At 35.9% G+C, this 20,391-nt stretch overlaps 2 protein-coding genes across 2 annotated transcripts; one reads left to right on the forward strand and one right to left on the reverse strand.

Moving 5' to 3' along the window:
• Positions 1-5,421: 5,421 nt before the first annotated feature.
• LOC143257148 (cannabinoid receptor 2-like) lies at positions 5,422-6,641 on the forward strand. Its single transcript, XM_076515473.1, has one exon. It carries the CDS (start codon positions 5,551-5,553, stop codon positions 6,496-6,498), a length of 948 nt encoding a protein of 315 aa, XP_076371588.1. The 5' UTR covers positions 5,422-5,550; the 3' UTR covers positions 6,499-6,641.
• Positions 6,642-10,504: 3,863 nt separating this feature from the next.
• Positions 10,505-17,573, reverse strand: LOC143257152 (uncharacterized). Its single transcript, XM_076515482.1, has 2 exons — positions 17,113-17,573; positions 10,505-13,258 (listed from the first exon to the last, which is right to left on the reverse strand). The coding sequence occupies exon 2, from the start codon at positions 12,763-12,765 to the stop codon at positions 12,328-12,330; it is 438 nt and encodes a 145-aa protein (XP_076371597.1). The 5' UTR covers positions 12,766-13,258; positions 17,113-17,573; the 3' UTR covers positions 10,505-12,327.
• Between the last annotated feature and the right edge of the window lie 2,818 nt (positions 17,574-20,391).

Below are 20,391 nucleotides of genomic sequence, written 5' to 3' on the forward strand. Positions count from 1 at the left end.
GATAACAGCATTCATTCAGTCTATTTCAAGCCAGCAACTGATAGCGGTGTTTAGAAACAAAATAAGAAGGATCCAAGCCTGTATTGATGCCAATGGGGTCACTTTCAACATTGTTTATAATTGTCATTCATATTTATCTCCTGTATTCCATATTGAAACATGTCTGTTATTAAATATATAAGTACACAGTGACTTTCCGAACACCCTGTAGTTGTATCTTTAACTGGAGTTAATTTTAATTTTAGATCTTCTTTTCTTTTGTTAGCTGGATTAAAGTTTTTGATTGAAAACTTTCGTTTAAGTTTAGGCCACCTACATTTGACCTACTTATTTCTCTCTTCTTTTTTGTGTTTTTCTCTCTCTGCCTGTATTTGACGCAAAAAGGTGACTTTACTTCTCAGTCTATTCTCGCCTTTCAGTAAACTGTATCGCTGTCTGAACCCATTCAATCACACCACGCTATACGATCACACTTTTTAGGAGCCCACAGAATCGCTGCTAACTTTCGAGGATACATATTTATAGTGGTTTGGTTTGAATTTCGCGCAAAGCTATATGAGGGCTATATGTGCTAGCCGTCCCTAATTTAGCAGTGCAATACTAGAGGGAAGGCAGCTAGTCATCACTATCCACCGCTACTCTTGGGCTACTTTTACCAACGAATAGTGAGATTGACCGCACATTATAACGCCCTCACGGCTGAAAGGGCGAGCATGTTTGGTGTGACAAGAATTCGAACTCGCGACCCTTAGATTACTTTTATAGTGCAGTCATAGAAGAAAATCAAAATACGCGATCATCTACTTCAATTACTATGAATGTATGTATGTTTTCTTATAACAAAGCCACATCTGGCTATCTGCTGAGTCCACCGAGGCTAATCGAACCTCTGATTTTAGCATTATAAATCCGTAGACTTACCACTGTACTAGCGGAGGACGCAATTAGTATGAAGTAATCAACTGTTATATTATCACATTCTTATGAAGAGTTCTCAAGTACATCTATTACAATCCAATACAGTCCTTCTTGGGATGTTTTTAGTGGTTGCCTGTTCGATGGCCATTGTTACATTCCTCACGTGATTTAATGATAATTTATTTTTAGTTTCTGATTGGAAGTAATACGTTGGTACCTCGGTTCTCGAACTTAATCCGTTACAGACTTCCAAAAATTACGCATTATGAAGCATTTTAAGTAAAAATATTACTTATTTATACCTGTATAATAATACTTACATGCATAAAGTCAACCACAAAAACTATAAACAATAAAAAAACAATAGATGAAAATTTAACTGCACTTTACCTGTGCTGAGGAGAGCTGATGGTGTAAGTGAAAGGTGGTGAGGAACGTGGAGAGTAGGAGGGTTATTATTGTTTGGAATGGGAGTCATCTTCCATAAAAACGTCAGGTAACTCTCCTTCTGGGGTTATTTCTCTTTTCTGTCTCTTTGCACCACTGCAACCTGCTTGAGACTCACTGGACCTGTTTCTCACTAAAAACTTGTCTAATGAGGTTTGTTTCTGCCTGCATTTTAAAATGTTTCTGAAGTAAGACATGGCATTGTCATTGAAAAGGTTTATGCTGCAGGTTGCTACAGCTTTGTCAGGGTGAAAGTTTTCCACAATACTTTGTAACTCTTCCCATTTTCCACTCATTTCCCTGATTAGTGAACTAGGAACATCCTCCCTTCCCTCCTCCTCATCTGAAGACACTTTCTCAGTTGCTGCTCCTTCTGAAGATCTTGGAGTTCTTTCGTGGTGAGCTCAGTATTGTGGTCTTCCACCAACTCCTCCACATCATCACCACTCACATTCAAGCCCATACACTTTCCTAGTAAGACAATATCCTGGATAACAGGCTCAGCCTCAAAGTCTATCTGCTACTGAGTCTGGCCACAATTTCTTCTAAGCTGAGTTTATGGTCCTCAAAGACACTTCCCTCTAGGCTTTGTCTATGATCCTCAATCAATGGAGGATATTAAAGTGATTTTTCCAGAACTCTCTGAGGGTAACTCTGTGTCAGAGGTCACTTCAAAGCACCTTTGAAACAGTGCTTTGGTGTAGAGTTTCTAAAAGTTCGATATGACCTGCTGGTTTATGGGCTGAATGAGAGGAGTCATGTTAGGGGGCAAGAGTTTCACCGTAATGAAACTGTACTCCACCACCAACCCGTTCTCCAAGCCTGGTGGGTGAGCAGGTGCATTGTCCATCACGAGAAGGGCCTTGAGTGGCAACTGTTTTTCCGTGAGGTAATTCTTTACACTTGGGGCAAACACTTCATGGATCCACTCCAAAAAAATAGCCTGGTTACCTATGCTTTACTATTAGCCCTCCACATGACATTTAGTTTACTTTTCAGGACATTATTTTTTATTAAAAACCCTCGGGTTCTCAGAGTGTTATACAAGCAAAGGCTTAAGTTTTAAGTCCCCACTTGCATTACAACATAACAGTAGAGTTAGCCTGTCCTTCACTGGCTTGTGTCCAAGGAGTGACTTCTCCTCCTTGGTGATGTAGGTCCTCTTTGGCATTTTCTTCCAAAAGAGGCGTGTCTCATCACAGTTGAACACTTGTTAGGGAATAAAACCCTCAGCTTCTACATAGTCCTTAAATTGCCTTACAAATTTATCAGCAGCGTCTTTGTTAGAACTGGCACCCTCCCCCATGTCTCGCCACACTTTGTATGCCACTTCTCTTCCTAAATTTTTCAAACCACCCCTACTAGCCTCAAAGGCATCACTTGTATCAGCACTCGTTCCAGGGGTGTTTTTCAGGAGGGGAGCGTGCAACTGCTTTGCTTTCTCACAAATGATGGTCTCAGAAATGCTATCACCATTTTTCGTTTACCCAAATCAATAACAGTTTTTCTACCTGTTCCATTGTTTGTGATCTTTGTTTCGTAAGCATTATCACTCCTTTTGCAACATCAGCTCCTTTGATGACCTCTTTATTTTTCAGTATGATGCAGACTGTAGACTTCGCCATACCAAACTGTGAAGCATGGTCAGACACGCGAACACCACTCTCATACTTCGCTATGAGATCTTTTTTCACTTTTTTTTCTAACAACTTTTCTTTTTGGTTTGCTGTTTTCATTATCCTTCTTTGACCTCATGGTGGCTTATTTAATCAGAATATTTAGAAAAACAAGAAAAAGAAAAACTAGAACGTCCACAGCAGATTTTAGCGGGGGTGTGGACTGAGCGACAGGTGCGGGTAAAATGCTTTGGGCAAGCTTGGCGTGGGCCGAAAATGGTCGAAGGGTCGTTCGGGTTATTTCGGGGGTTCGGGAACCGAGTTTATGTTTGACAACCAAGACATTTTTTTCTCAAACAATATGTTCGAAAACCGAATTGTTCGAGAACTGTGAGGTACCACTGTATTTTTTATGTCTAGTGTACACTACAAAGTTCACACTCACCGCCCCAAAAAACAAACATGTTCACTTGCATACACGCAGAGCTTTAAGAGACCAAGACATAACTGTTACACCTATCTCTCTGTCGTGGTAGGTATTTGGGTATAAAAATGGTACCCAGGGCGTTCAGGAACCAAGTGATTCCTCTTCACCCTCATACGTTACAAATTCATTCCGACCCAATATAAACTACTAAACCTTTTCGTGACGTTCTATTGTTATCCCTTTAGTAGATTAATAAGAAAAAAAAATGTTTACACGCCTATTATCTTAAAATTATTTTTTATGTTCTTAGAGAACTCATTTGGCGACATTCTTTGATTTCTTCTCCCTGATAACTCTCAATGAGGCGTCTTTGAACACTATAGTTACTGACGTATTATCTACTCTCTTTTTAACGCTATAATTACTGATGTGTCGTCCATTCTCCTTTTAATATTATAATTTCTAATGTGTTGTCTATTCTCCTTTGAAAGCTATAATTACCGACGTGTCGTCTGTACATTTCAGCAAGAAATCTGACGTTTGGGGGAAAGTTTGATTTGTATATAGCGCAAAACTATACTAGAGCTATCTACGCTAGCCGTCTTTAATTTAGAAGTGAAAATTAGAGGAAAGGTAGCTAGGCAACACCACTCTTTTACAAACGAATAGTGGAATTGACTATAACATTATAACGCCCCAACGACTGAAAGGACGAACGTGTTTGGTGTAAGGGATTTGAAGCCGCGACCCTCAGGCAACGAGCTGAGTGCTTTAACCACCAAGTTATGCTAGGCCCTTCGAAGAAAGAGAACACAGTTTTCTGTTTATGTTTTTTCTTTAATTTCGCGCAAAGCTACACGAGGGGTATCTGCGTTGCTTTCTCTTTACTTCCCATGAAAACCTATGGAGTGTAAACTTGGATCTTCAAAACGTCACTGGAAGCATGTAGAAGATGCATTATAAAGTTTAGCACAAGATTGGTTCGCAAAAGAATTCTTTTTAACACAGTATTTATGGTACCATTAACAGGTGTTTTAGTGGACAGAGAAATTATATAAAAAGTAATCATAAATTGTTCTCTTTTAGATTTATATTCTTTTAAACATGTTTGTACAGAAAAATACACGATTTTATGGCAGTAGTTTAGAATACCGATTTAATGATACGATATTAGCTTACAATACTGAATTTACTTGCTAGTTGCAGTTATTGTGATATATAGCTTTATTACTATCTGTTCAGTGATTGTTTCACTTCAACACGTATTCCTGATTTTTTTTCCACGAGATACTGGCCTACCTATTTATGGAAAAGTTTGGTTTGTTCTGAACTTTGCGCAAAGCTACTCAAGGGCTATCTGCGCTAGCCGTCCCGAATTTAGCAGTATAAGACTAGAGGGAAAACAATTAGTCATTACCACCCACCGTCAACTCTTGGGCTACTCTTATCAACGAATAGTTGGATTGGCCGTACGTTATAACGCTCCCATGGCTGAAAGGGCGACCATGTTTGGTGTGACGGGGATTCGAACCCACAACCCTCAGATTATGAGTCGAGTGCCTTAATCACCGGGCCTTATGGAAAAGTACAAATAGTAATGTATGGAAAGTCGAAAGTTTCATATTTTTGGTCCTCATAAACTTCAGACTCTTAGGTAGTTATTACAATTGGTCTACAGATGAACTCTGAAACGTACTATGTCATCAACAGTTCGTGTATATTGAAGGAACCAAGATACAGCTTTGCCCTCTCCTCTGATACTTTTCTGAAATAGTGCCACTGTCGTTGCTTATTGAAAGTGGTAATATAAAAATATGTTTTACATTTACATACATTGTTAGCTGAAATAAAGCTGTCATTGAGCTGGAGATAAATGACGTACGCTAATAAGCAGAATGAGGCTTAGTATTTTAAATTACGTTAAAACGCCATTTCTCTATTAAATATAATTTTGTGACTTTATATTTAGCCAATAGAATATCGTGCCATAGACTTAATTATCAAGTTGTTTGTACAATTGGTTCATTTCATGGAACCAGCAGAACTTCTGCTCGATTATTGATTTTGTTAAGTGATACTATATAATGCTACGAATCCCATTGCTACAACCTTTAGTTTCAGGGTCAGTAAGTAATAAGAATTATGGCTAATCTTCAGCAAAATGATACGAATAGCTCAGAAAACCAACTCTTCAGATTTAGTAACATATCGGACTCGAATGCTGTCGTTGTCGTTCTGTTTCTGTTGATAGTTGTTCCCAATTCTGTAGTGTTGGGAACAATACTTACGAGAAAGACTCTTCATCGTCCATGTCATATACTTCTGGGTTCTGTGAGTACTGACGCACTATTCACTGGTGGAGTGATGATTCTTGCACAGTTTGGTTTCAGTGTGCACGATTGCACAGCTTTACAGCAGTCGATTGTTCTTCTTCTAGGTATCCCTTCCGATATGCTTCTGTCCTCAGCACTCTTACTAGCTCTCGACAGATTTCTGGCTCTTCGTAATCCTTTTCAGTACGAAACCCTAGTCACTGTTCAAAGAAGTCTATTCCTGCTTGTGATCCGTGTGGTTTTCCATTTCATATCTCACCTTGTCGTGCAGTTTGTGACATACGGGATGGTCTCGTGTAAACTGGAATTTACTCTAAACCAGACATTAGTCAGCTGGATATTTATTGCGATTGGAGGAGTCGGGATTTTGTATTTTCATTGCTACTCGATTTGCGTCGCTAGACGTCATGCCAGAGCTATAGTGGTAGGAAGGAATTTTCCTGTTTTACAAGTACATTTCAAAGCACTAAGAACAGCAGGAGTGATGATCGCAGCTTCCTGGTTTACTTTACTGCCTGTTAGCATTTCAGGGCTGGGACTGAGCATATGCACGCACTTAAACTCCAACCTTATGGAAACGTCTCGGACGTGTGTAGGGTTTGGAATAGCTTTCAGTATCTTCAGGCACGGAATTGTCATAAAAAGTATTGTAAGTCCATTTCTATACACATATGCGTCTAGTGAGCTGCGAGATGAATTACGGAAGGTCTTTAATAGTTTGAGAAAGAAAAGTTGTAACCTAAATGTCGTTGGCTAACTTGAAACAAAATATGCATTAGCTTCTTGAGTCACTTCTTTGATTCATGGTAATGCTCTAAACTCTTTCATGTCACAAAGAAAAGTGCCATCCACAACAATTATTTCTAAAGATCTGTTTCGACATACTTTTGTGTAAAAAAATGTTTGGTTTTCTCTTAATACTCACAATAACCTTATATTGAGGCTTTTTACCGTTTGGAAGCTTGTACAACGCATGAAACTCATAAGCTTGTGGATTTCAGTTTCTGAACCGTTTATACTTTAATACGAGTATTTACCAGCAATGAGTTTCTCTAATAATGAAGGCATGTGATCGAATATTGGAAATTTGTTTGACAGAATTTCGTTGATAACAAACTAAGCAAGACGGACAGAACTTATTCAAGTATTTTGCTTATTCTCAATATTACACCTACACTTTTATAGCTGAGTTGTTACAAGTTGTTTCAAATAATGGAACGAAACATGACTCGTATAAAGACATGACGTAATTGAAATGATACTTGAAAAAATATTACTTATAAGCCAGTAAACATTGACCATAAATGTAATATTACACTATTTCGACCGCCATTTTTTATAGAAATACTAGTGTAAAAGCCCTTCAAAAATAACTGAGCAAACATGACACATTGATGTCTTTGGTTAAAAGATTAAAACGTACGATATCTATGGGGTTCTATATACACCTGTTTCTTTGCGGATAAGCCGTCCTTCCCTCTGTTTTAAAATGGCTTTTTCTTATTAATTCCCACGCATAGATTTGCGCTTATTTTTGACCTGTTTTTCCTAAGAGTCTTCCCGGTTTTCCTATTCGGATTTCACTTAGCTACAAATAACAATGATATGGTGTCACATACTTAAATCCTTGTCTGATCTGGTCCTGGGAACTTCTTCTTTGATAGACTGTTATATTGCAGAAAAAGTACCGAAATTTAAGAGTCTTTTAAGCCTATATAAGCGAGTAACTTCAACTAAAGTGGGAACGGGCAGTCAAAAGAAGTATTACAGGAGGAAAAGTAGAACTGGACTTATGTAATTCACGAAATTCAGAGAAATCTAGCGTGGCAGACAATTGACTTCTGCATATATTAATTAACTACTTGCCATGTCCTCTGGTTTGAAACAGTTAACTCCGAACACTGGTCAGTTTCTAACTGATTTACTCTGATATATTTAATAATGCTGCCTGAAATACTGCTGTTCTAAAAAATACTTTAGGAAAGAAGTGATGTTCTTGTCCACAGGATGTATACTACCTATTAGAGCACTTATTAGTAACACAACCCAAACTGTGATTATTACCAAGGATGGACTCAGTAAGGAGTAAAATACCTATTCTCGATGTGTGCTGTCCTAACACACTATTTAATGTTATTATGCGAGTCATTCCAAATGATTTATACAAAACTGTAGACACTGTAAGTGGATGTGTGCCATCATGTTAGACATTCCGTAAGGTATAGGAATTAAGAATTGTATAAGGTAATTGTCCTTAATGATTTAATTTTAGTGTGATTTATAGAAATAATAACTGTACACAGCTACCAGTGTAGACGTTTTAACTGTAGTTTATAGAGTTAATGACTATAGACAGTTACCAGTGCAGATATTTTAACTTTGAATCGAAGAGATGATAACTGTACACAATTACCAATATAAACGTTTTATTGGGACTTATAAACATAGTGACCTAATATATGACTGTTAATGCTTCATATCTAGCTTTACGTGCAAATGGTGTAACTATTAAGGAGTGCTTCGGAATACTTCACACACGATGTACAACGAAATGATGTGATTTTGAAACATCTGGTTCAAATGAAACTTGAATATATGGATGTTGTACCTGTCAGATTAAGGAATGTTTACTGAAAGCATCACACATGAAGTAAAACAGAATATTATAACTTTGAAACATCTACTGATCCAAGAGGAACTGTGAAATTATGGATATCATAACTGTCAGATTATGGAGTATTTACTGAAGACATTGCACATGAACTAAAACAAGATGTCATAACTTTTAAATATCTACTGGTTCAGATGGAACTGTGAAATATATGGATGTTTTAGCTGAATAGAAAATTGATTACACTTCGTACTCATGCAGTACGTAGAACTATTAGTGTAATAGTTATGTGTTTAGCGCTCGGTGAACATTTAAGTGATACTTGCAAAATAGATGTGTAAAATTCATCAGTGAAATATTACGTAATTAACAAGTTTGAGATATAGAGACTGCAACTCTGAAATTATATATATGTAACTCTTAGCGAAACCATGTCTGCAAGATATGAAAGTATTAATACAAAACGAGAAAGATGTTAATGTAGTTGTTATACACACCCAGTTCGTAGTGTACAATATTATGACAGGGTTAAAAGTATAGAGTTCTTAATGTAGTCGTGAAAGATGTTTTTATACAGTGACCACCAGCTAGAGTGTTTTAGCTGGGATACATTGGTTAACTAGGCTTCAAGGTGATATAACAAACAGCCTTAGTTGACATCGGTTTTGTGTTTCTCAGTAACGTGCAAAGGGCATCAAAAGAGTGTGAGCTAATTGACATGAAGGACACTTTTAAAGCATTGTAATGCAAGACTTTCGTCATTGGAGCGGAAGTCGTACAAGAAATTATGGGTTGCCTCTGGAACACCTAGGGTAATGAAGCATCTCTTTTAGTAGCAGTTTACATTTTCTAAGATTGAGAAAAGGGTGCTCTTGAAACATAAGAGCAGAAATGCAAGAGCTCGAGCCTACCCTGCCATCCCCACGTGCACTTGTGTTTTTAGTGTATAACCGTGCGAGTGAGGAGAGTATACATTATTTAAACAGTTATTACGTATTTATTGTTAGAGGTAATAATAGTGTATCTAATGCTAGCCTTTGAGATGTTATAACAGACTTAATAATCGTGAGTCATGTATAACGTTAAAACCGCATATCTTGTTGCAAATATATACATGTTAATTAAAGCCGACTTCATGACAGAAATATATTGAGCTATTACTGTAAGGCTTGCTGTTGTACGTATAGAAGTTGTAACTGTGACATATATGCAATTATTAAAGTCAATGTTGTAACTGTAGAATACGTATCAGATACTGTATAAGCTGTAAGTGTAAAATACATGTATATATTAATGACGATGTAGTTACTTTGAAATTTGAAGCATGATAATGTTCAAGGTGTAACTGTGGAATATATGAAAGTTTGAAATGCATAACATTTCGTGTAGAAGTTGTAATTGTTAAATACATTTATCTATTAGTGTCAGTGTAGTGATTATTAAACACGTAGCATGTAGAGTAGGAATTATAATTGTGAAATATTTACAATTATTCGTTTCGGTTTCGGAACTGTAAACTGTAGCGTGTATTGTATAACTGCCCTACTGCTATTCTATACTGTAATTACTTTACTAATATCCTGTAAGTTACTACTTGATCCAGTAATGTTTATCTCAGGCCTCATATTTTGAACAATCAAACTCTCCTTTGTTCAGAGACTTTATTCATTATTATTTGTTGTGAATATCTATTTGACATAGCTACAACTTTATCATCAAAATTAGTTTTAATTCAGAAACTGGGAAAATACCTCCTGGATTTACTTCACTCAGTTTACGAGTTTGAGCATACTGTAGTTTGTTTTGTTTTTTTGAATTTCGCGCAAAGCTACTCGAGGGCTATCTGCGCTAGCCGTCCCTAAAGGGAAGATAGCTAGTCATCACCACCCACCGCCAACTGTTGGGTTACTCTTTTATCACGAATAGTAGGATTGACTATCACATTATAACGCCCCCACGGCTGAAAGAGAGAGTAGCTGAAAGCACGTATGAAGTACTTGTAATTTAATAACATCAAATGTTTTTTGCGAAAAATCTCATTACATCAATATTTATGACTCCATTTAAATCCTCCATACGTTAAAGTTAAACTAGTTTCCCATCCATATATGTTATTATCATTTAGGTAATCTAAATAAATAGATTCTTTATTGCAATCATAATGTCATATATTTATTATATCGCTTCGCTATAACTATTACAACACTAAAATATATAACTATATCAAGCGTTAAAGCTATAGCATATTTAGTAAATAATTCTAAAAGTACTAAGTAGGTTCTAATTAATATATTTCAGAACAAACATGTTTAAAGTTCTCGAAAATATTAGAACATCAGTCATCAGAACAGGAACATACCTTCAGGGATATCATGAATTGTATTTTGAAAGCCCTTTCTTAAGATTACTTGAAAATTTACCTAAACTACTAGCCATAAACTAAAATAAATACACGAATCTTAATTCCTTATTATTTATATTACTAAATGAAATTTATCTTTCTTAATTGTTTTTAGATATAATTCTTTGGTAAGCAGATGACTATCACATCCACTAATATTATGATTATACAAATAAAGGATTTATATACAACAGATTACAATAAATCTTCTATATTTTCCACTTATTATGATCGTGAAATTGCTTTTTTTATTATTTACCTTATAATAAATACGAGAAATATAATTTCTAAATTATATTTTTCATTATCATTTAAAACATCTGTTTTCTTATCAATGTTATAAAAGTTTTTTTATTTATTCAACTTCTCTTTTAAGCATTTTCGTGGATTGAGTTTATGTAGATAGTTTTCTAGAACCTATAGGGTCATTATAATGTCCATGAATGTATTTGATGTAATAAAAACTCAAAAGTTCATGTTCTTGATAAACATATTTATAACTATCAGAAAGATCTGGATTAAGTCTCAGTCTTTCTCATTAAGTATTTAACAAAAGCGTACATAACAAAAGAAACTCTTACTAATTATTTACCTTTAAAATTTTATAACTACATCCTTAAGGGTATTTCAGTCATTACAGCTTCCTTATTTTTTCAATTTTTTTCATGTTTCTTCAATCGAAAATTTGAATAAAATTATTACAGACGTCTATCACATGGGTATTTTTTGATTTATGATTAGTACATTTAATTATGATCACACCGTTTTACCTGTTCTAAAAATAATTTTACTTACTATAAAGCAGTATATTGTGATCAGATATAGTTTATTAGTAAGTAAACTCGAAACGAAACTATGAAAAATATTTATTGGATATCATGAGAAAGTAGAACGTCATAATTAGATCCACTGATAAAAAAAATCCTAAAATAACACAATATTGATTGAAATGTTAAAAGATATAAGGGATCCACAACGACTCCTTAATATTATCAAAATTACATCTTACCTATTAAATTAAAAATCTTTTGGGTATGAAAACTAATGCTTTAAAGTTTAATAATAAGTCAGCATACTTAATTTTGGATTAAAATAATACTACCATGTAACACACATTTTGTTCCTGGATAGTAAGTGTTATTTCTTAATTGCTTATGTTGTAAAAGTACAGAAAATGGCCATTATTCCCTTCAAACTTTGCTTTTGTGACCTGGATAATTAAATTTAGAAATTAACTTATTTTCTATGTAAAAACGGGCAAATTTGCACATTTTCATTTACATAAGGTCTGAATAAAACAACATATGAATCAAGATTTACATGTATTTACACTAAAGTTATACAAAAATAAATCACTTTCACGTATCAGCCCCCAAATATAGTCTCCCATCATGTTTTCGTGAAATGCTCCTTGGTAGTGGCATTCAATGTCCACTATATCTTTGTGGAAGCGCTCGCCTTGCTCCCCTGAATATGCTTCCATGTTCTCCTTGAATTTATAAAGATGAGCGTCAAGGATATGAACTTTCAGGGACATCGTGCAGCCAATTTTGCCTTTGTTCTTCACCGGAGCCTCAACCAGTTCCACATAATTTTCGGCCTTGTGATTGCCCAAGAAGCCCCGAAACACTGCGACAAAGCTTCCCCAAGCTTTTTGTCCTACCTACTAAGCTTCTTGGGGAATTCTGTGCACACAGTGTCCCTGCTGTTCCAAAGGCAAAGAAATAGGGAAACTTGGTAAAGCGTTCTTGGAGACCCATCAGGAATACCACCAATTTGAAGTCTCCGATAACCTCCCAGTCATACTCATCATACTTTAAGGCTTCTAGCAAGGTCTTTACGCTGTTGTATTCCTCTTTGAGATGCACCAAATGAGCCAAAGGAAGAGACGTATACTCTTTCCCATTATGGAGCAGCACAGCTTTGAAGCTTCTGGATGAGCTATCAATGAAGAGGCGCCACTCGTTTGGGTTACAGGCAATTCCAATTGCCTCGCACAGACGAGGATACATTGTAGCAGAAACAGAGCCTATCTTGACGAGTGAAGAAGCTTGAAAAATGTCGATGACGCTTCCTCTGGCTTGCAACTTGGGCACTTTTATCTAACAAATTCCACTCTTTGAGCCTAGATGTCAAAAGCTCGGCATTCGACATTGTTAGACCAAGATCTCTGATCAAGTCATTGAGGTCTCTTTGGTTGGGGTAGTATGAGTTTCTATTACCGGCTGCACCTCTGAAATTGTAATCTGGATCTTCAACGTCTACCTTCTCCTGTGATTTGCTGCTCTCTTCTCAGGAGGGCTGCTTTTTCACTAGTGGAGAAAGGTACAGGGAGCTCAGGCAGTGTGGCACTGGGGAGATGGATGATAGCAGATGCATACTTGCCAGCCCGACGTGTGGAAGGGTCCACGATGCAGAAGTAGCAATTGCTTGAGTGGTCAGTTGGTTCACACCAAATTCTTAAAATAGCAAACTTTATGGCTCTCTTTTCCCCTCTGTACCATCCTGCAAAAGAGCAAAATAAAATTATTATGAAGAATAAATTTATTTCATCCACAACTCATCTGTAAGAGGTTCGTGCAAAATATTTTATGATATTTTTCATATATTATTGGAGATGAAAAGAAATTAAAAGATTTAAATTTTAAAAGGTCTAAAATTTGTATAATATAAATTCTTACTATTCAAGTAAACAAAAATTACCCATCTTACCTTCTAGAGTTTTTTTTTTTTTCAGTGTTCGCAGGTAAAATGAGGTACCCAGGGTTTGTCTTGATCCCCGATAGATTAGCCACATACATAGCAGAATGCGTGCAGCTTCTTAATAAAATCAGATAGGTCTATGTGTTCACTTAGGCAGCTAGAACTAAACTGAAGTGGTGAGCCCCTGTATATATATTACTATGGAAAGTTCTAGAAAATCCTAAAAGGTTCTTGAAAATTATTGTAAGTTCGAGAAAATTCTCTATCAGCTACTTAGCACTGATACTACCTGAAATGTTCTGGAAAATGGGTAACTTTGAAAAGTTCATTACCCAGATCACCAAAGCAAACTTTGAAGAGAAAAATAGGTCTTTTCCATTTACTCTAGGCATAAGCAATTAGAAAATAACATTTACTGCCCAGGAACAAGAAAAGTTAAAATTTTGCTACATAGTGCAATTGATTTGTAAACGTACGTGCCTCCCAATGGCTTGGTGTTGTGTATGAGGGCTTATAACCATAAAAATTAGGTTTTGATATCTGCAGTGGGATAAACAGTGTGAATTTGTACTTAACAGACATCAAAAACAAAATTAATTGTCGCATCCACTTTAAACATATTTATTGAGACACAAGGAATTTAAATTTGATTATGAAAATCCACTTTTCTAGAAAATAACGTGGAGAAGACTTGACTGGATAAAAGAGAAAACATTTACAATAAAATTTTCCACATTCCCCAATATAAATTCGTATCTAAACAGTTGTGTACTGATAACGTTTTGATAAGTGTTGTGTTAGTTTCTTGAGGTCATGATGAATGAAGTTTTACTTTCCATGATGCTGGAACATTATTAAAAAGATTATCCTAACAACTGATAGTCTTAAATGTGTTTTGTGTAAGTCTGCTGTAACGAAGGGCTGACATCCCTTGTGCTTTGCGAAACTGTAGTTCGAAAGTACATATACGCGTGGCAAAGACACGACGAGAATTTAACTTTCACAATATTTGTATCTCAGAACGGCTGGTATGGGTATTAATATTTTTAATTATAAGCAGAGAACAACGTTTCGACCTTCCTAGGTCATGTTCATATTGATGTATTTTTCAGAATACGCCAGGTTTAATACTATGTAGCACTACTTTCACAACATAATGTGCTTTCAAGATTTACTATTAGGATGAACGCAAGTTTTTTTCTGTAGAACTGTTCTTACAATATGAATAGTTACCGCACCTTTTAACTAACAAAAGGATTTCGGCTCTGAGAGCATAAAGAGTAACAGAGAACTAAAGGTGAGTGATATTTAAGCCCAGGAAATCACGTGACGTTATAGTTCTAGAAAGTTACACCAGAGGCTTATAACACCAAAATCTTACGCTACACGGCAGAAAGATCCAAAATAAACTACTAGGAAACGGGTAGTTCCAGTGTACAGGCGAAAGATAAGATCATTTATGGGCGCCAGCAAAGGTTGTTATATGGTTCGTGAACCACCAGAAGGTGTTGATCATCACAAAATTCTAGCTATATAGCACAGAGTGTAGCCCATTGTGTAGCTTTGTGCCTAATAAACAACAACTCTATCATGGTATATAAAACTAGTACTTCAGTTAATTTCATGATGTTAGTTTCTATTAGTAATGTAAGGGCCAACTTCTATATCCATAATAAACAAATCATATGAATGCTTGATATTTTATGTACTACAGTTTAATTTGTATAGCATACACCATGATAATCAATATACTAGTTTTAAGTTGTAATCTCTGTAGAGGACTTTTCTCGTGACAATCCAAAATATTTAAAGTCTCGGTATGTATCATATAAAAGTATTAATTAAAGTTGTAAGCTCAAACCACAATAGGTCCTCCGCTGGGACAACGGTAAGTGTGCGGATTTACAACGCTATAATTTGAGATTCGATTTCCCTCGGTGAACACAGCAGATAGCCCAATGTGGACTTATTATAAGAAAACTCACGCGTGACAATAGTCGTTACGATTACCCGTTTAAATTCGTTATAATAAGCATCGTATTTGAATAATTGAAATTAATATGTATTACAGTTTGATCAATTACGTACTTCAAGGTTGACACATATATTACTATAATTTATAGTCTAGTCCTAAAAAAAAAAGGATTAATTATCCTTATTGAAACAAAACATTAAGCCTTTGGATAATTATTCTCTACATTATACTCGTATCTATTTTCTAATTTAACTTAGTCTACGTAGTTCCGAATCGAACTATTTCGTGTTGCCTTGTACGTAAATTGTTCAATTTCTACATGGATATCATGTGTATCATTAACTGTTTTTGTTTGTTTTCAGGCATAAAACTGTGCTGTGTCCATCATGGGTATCAAGACTCGATTTTTAGCGCTATAATTCTACAGACTTATCACTGATGGAGGGCTAACTAACTGTAATATGGTACAGTTTCACTTTTCAGTTTATAAATGTTATCATACATAAAATACTTTGTCTTATAAATACAGAGTCCTGAGAACGGACTGTTTTGTACGAGTTGATGCATAAAATTTTCAAACTTAAGATATTTTCGTCTGATAAATACTGTTTGTTTGTTTTTGAATTTCGCGCAAAGTTACATGAGGGCTATCTGTGCTAGCCGTCCCTAATTTAGCAGTGTAAGGCTAGAGGGAAGGCAGCTGCCAGTCATCACCACTTACCGCCAACTCTTGGGCTACTCTGTTACTAATGGATAATGGAATTGACTGTCACATTATAACGCCCCCACGGTTGAAAGGGTGAGCATATTTTGGTGTGGCGGGGATTCGAATCCACGACCCTCAGATTGCGAGTCGAGAAAAATAGGAAATACGACGGTGTTCATGCTTTACAAAGCTTTGTTTTCATTCTAAATAAATAAAAACGAGTATTTTATATTGAGGTTTGAAGAGTTTTATAGCGTACTTCGTGCTTATCCGTATCTTAGTTTAACTTATAATTTGTTTAGAGGATTGCTTTCCATATAAACTAAAATATTCAAAATCTAGTTATATGACGTATCGGTAGAATACTCGGAATTGTTTGAATTAAAATGGCTTACACTGATTTAATTCTTTATCTAGTTGCAAAGTTATTGATCAACTGTAAAGTCATTTAATTAAGAACAGATTTATTCTCTTCTCGTTGTAATACAATGCAAATGAATATTTACCGATACCAAATGTTTTTGTAAAATCATCGTAAAGCTGATTCTTGCAAGTATACGCAAGCTAAGCAAGAAATATGGCTAAAGTAGCCCTATTTAGTTGAGAGAATGTGTGCGCATGTTTGAGATAAAGCCCTAGCCTTTTTCCTTTTTTTTTAAAGTTAAAGGGGTTCATAGAGTAAGCATGTGTGTGTAGAAGAAAGAGAGGGGAAGAGGGTGAGAAGAGAGACGAATGAAGACCACGAAGTTTTAAAATCGTTTTAATATGTCAGATATAAAAGACTGTTTGGAAAAGGTAGTATTTTTTATTTATTTTGTGCTTGTAATTCATTGATGTCGAGGTTATAGAGATTTTTAGAAGGCCTAAATGATAGACGCATAAATAGCTGCGACTGAACGAGAAGAGAGAGCGTATGATACCTCTCCACATTAACTATGATTCACGCCCTGAATAAAAGTGTTTAACCATACATACCATGATTTTACACCGACGGATACTGACACTGGTGCGATAGAATATTCGGCGCCCAACCAGTGAAAGTGGGTTTTCTCGTTTCCTCCAACAGTAAATTTACATTCATATTTGGATTCATTGATCTCAGCTTTAAAAAGACGTGTCTTTTCTTTTCTTCAAATCTAACATCATGAACATTTCACTAACAACTGGATATTATCCCGACACTTGAAAAAAAGCCATCATAACCACGATTCCAAAGAAACAAACTAACAGGACCAATCCAGATAATTTCCGTCCTATCAGTCTGTTAAGCTGCCTTGGCAAACTGATGGAGAGGATTATCTCCAACCGTCTTCTTCACTTTTGTGAAATAAATAATATCCATCCAGAATCCCAAAATGCATCCAGAAAAAACAGGCAAACAACAGATCACCTCACACGACTCACCGAATCAGTCTACAAAGCTTTTAACAACAACCAAGTAACCATTGGCGTATTCCTAGACGTTAAAAAAGCATTTGACAGCGTATGGCACAATGCCATAAAAAAAACAAAAAACTCATCTAAAAATAAACCCTACTATAGTTAAATGGATATCAAACTTCCTGACAGATAGAACAGCACAAGTAAAAGTAAATAAAACTATATCTAAATCATTCAATATACCTGCAGGAGTGCCCCAAGGATCAGTCCTTTTTCCACTACTATATATTATTTATGTCAGCGACATACCTTTTCCCAATTTAACATACACGCATAATTCACAAAACGCAGACGACATCGCTATCTGGAGCACCTCCAGAAACCCAGCAATGGCCATGTCTCGCGTACAAGAATCACTGAACAACGTCTCGACTTGGAGTAACATATGGAGAGTAGTTTTAAATCCAACCAAAACACAAGCAATCACCTTCTACAGGAAACTAAAAAATAAAGAAAAAATCTAGAAAAAGTAAAATTAATACTCGGAAATACGCCCATTAACATGAGCAAAAACATCACATTCCTTGGCATCATTTTCGACATAAAACTAACATGGAAAAAACATGTTAACAACATACACTCATCTATTAGAAAACGCATTTCACTCTTAATGACTCTAACCACCAAACACTCAAAATGCTCACCAAAAACCATTATCCAAATATACAAGGCTTACATCCGTCCACTAATAGAGTATGGATGTCAAGTCACATATAATATGTCAAATAACACACTCCAGAAAATCCAAGTTCAACAAAACAAAATACTAAGATCTGCATTCAGTCTACCATCATTCACTCCAGTAAATTATATACATCAAATCAGCAACTTACCAACACTAAGAAATAGACTAACAAAAATATCACACAAATACTATTTAAAAGCAGAACACAGTAACAAACTAACGGCATCACTCTACAAATTAACTAGTGCACCAACCAAATTTATTTCACCATACAGCATATTTCAAGAATCACAAATCACACAACAAAGTACTTAAAGGACAAAACTCACGTAAATACTATGTATTTTCTTTTTCAGGTCTTGGGCACAGGACAGGTAAAACTTTCGGCGCCTATCCTGTGAAAGTGGGTTTTTCTCGGTGCGCTCCCGTTTCCCCCCACAGCAAAAACTTAGGCATTGGATCTTTAGATCCCAGCCAAGGTAACTTTATTGCCATGCCCTGAATCGGGTCGTTTGTGTTCACATTTACTATGACAGCTGCCTTTCGGGACGGGATCTGGCTGTTTTTCTCCGGTGCTACCTTTGCCTTGTTCATGAATAATATTAATTATAACCAACTTCACTCCTTCACCCAAAAAAAAGAGTTAAAAAAACCCAGCTAAATTCAATAACCTTCCAAAAGGGGACGAAGAGGAACCACAACGTTCCTGAACACCCCAGTTGGAAAGAGAATTCTTCTTGTGACTTTTCTCTCTCTAAACTAAACACCTGCCACGTTAGTTTGCGTTTTCTTCAAATCTTTAGGCACAACTTGATTAACTTCACAGCTGTTTGTATCTAAGTGGAAGAAAGCCAAGAATGAAGCTGCAACAAGTGCAAGTTTCCGAATGGCACATCTGTTAACCAAGTGAAGAAAACCATTTGCCGATGGTGAACTAATTAAATTATGTATGATTGCAGCAGTCAAAGAAATGTGCCCAGTAAAAATTGACTTATTTAAGAGTATTAGCCTTTCGGTGAATACAGTTACTCATAGAGTCGAGGACATTGGAATCAATATTGTGTCCCAGCTGAAGGACAAAGCCAAAGAGTTCGAGTGCTTTTCCATTGCGCTTGACGAATCAACAAATGTGTCTGACACTTCACAGTTGCTGTTGTTTATTCGTAGAGTATTTTGAAATATCTGAAGAATTAGCTTCTGTGCACAGTATGTATCGAACAACCACAGGTGAGGACATTTTCAAAGAGTTCGAAAAATCACTAACTCAGTACAACCTGGAATGAAAATGGCTGAAATGCGTTACAACAGACGGTGGTAAAAACGTGTGGTTCAGGAAAAGGTTTAGTTGGGCAAATTTACAAAGCTGTTGAGTGTGGGTTGTTCCAAGCTTATGGTTCTTCACTGCATTATTCATCAGCAGGCACTGTGTGGAAGAAAATATCTGGATATGTCATGTGTCATGGAACCTGTAGTTTCTAGTGAACTTCATTAGCTATCATGGGCTTAACCATCGTCAATTCCGTGAATTTTTAACAGAAATAGAAGCAACATATCGCGACTTTCCCTGACACACTTCACTTTGATGGCTTAGCTGTGGGAAGGTTATGTCGCAAATTTTTGAGCTTAGAATTGAAATTAAAATTTTCTTAAATTAAAAGAACCGCCCTTAACCGTTACTCACAAAAAGTGAATGGCTTTGAAAATTGACTTTTTTTTGTAGACTCAACAATGTACCTGATCAATTCAGTTTTAGATTACAAGGCGAAACCACGCTTATCTACGATATGTACACCTAGATGAAAGCATTTCGGTAAAAAAATAATTATTTTTGAGTTTCATTTGATGAGGAGTTGCTTTACATACTCTCTATATTGTGAAAAGTTCAAGCAAGAAGCAGGATTCACATTCCCACAAGATATTCTTTCTGACTTGAAACTACAGTTCAAGGAGCATTTTTCTGATCTTGATACGAATGCAACAGAAATAAGGATCTTCCAAAACCCATTTTATTGTGTTATTGATGAACTGTCACCTGGAATTCAATCCAACGACATGTTGAAGGAGAAACACAAAGAAGGGAAACTGATAGAGTTCTAAAAATGCTTTCCAATAGATCAATATGTTCATTT

This window comes from Tachypleus tridentatus, chromosome 1 (genome assembly GCF_004210375.1).
Source record: "Tachypleus tridentatus isolate NWPU-2018 chromosome 1, ASM421037v1, whole genome shotgun sequence".
Lineage (NCBI taxonomy): Eukaryota > Metazoa > Arthropoda > Merostomata > Xiphosura > Limulidae > Tachypleus > Tachypleus tridentatus.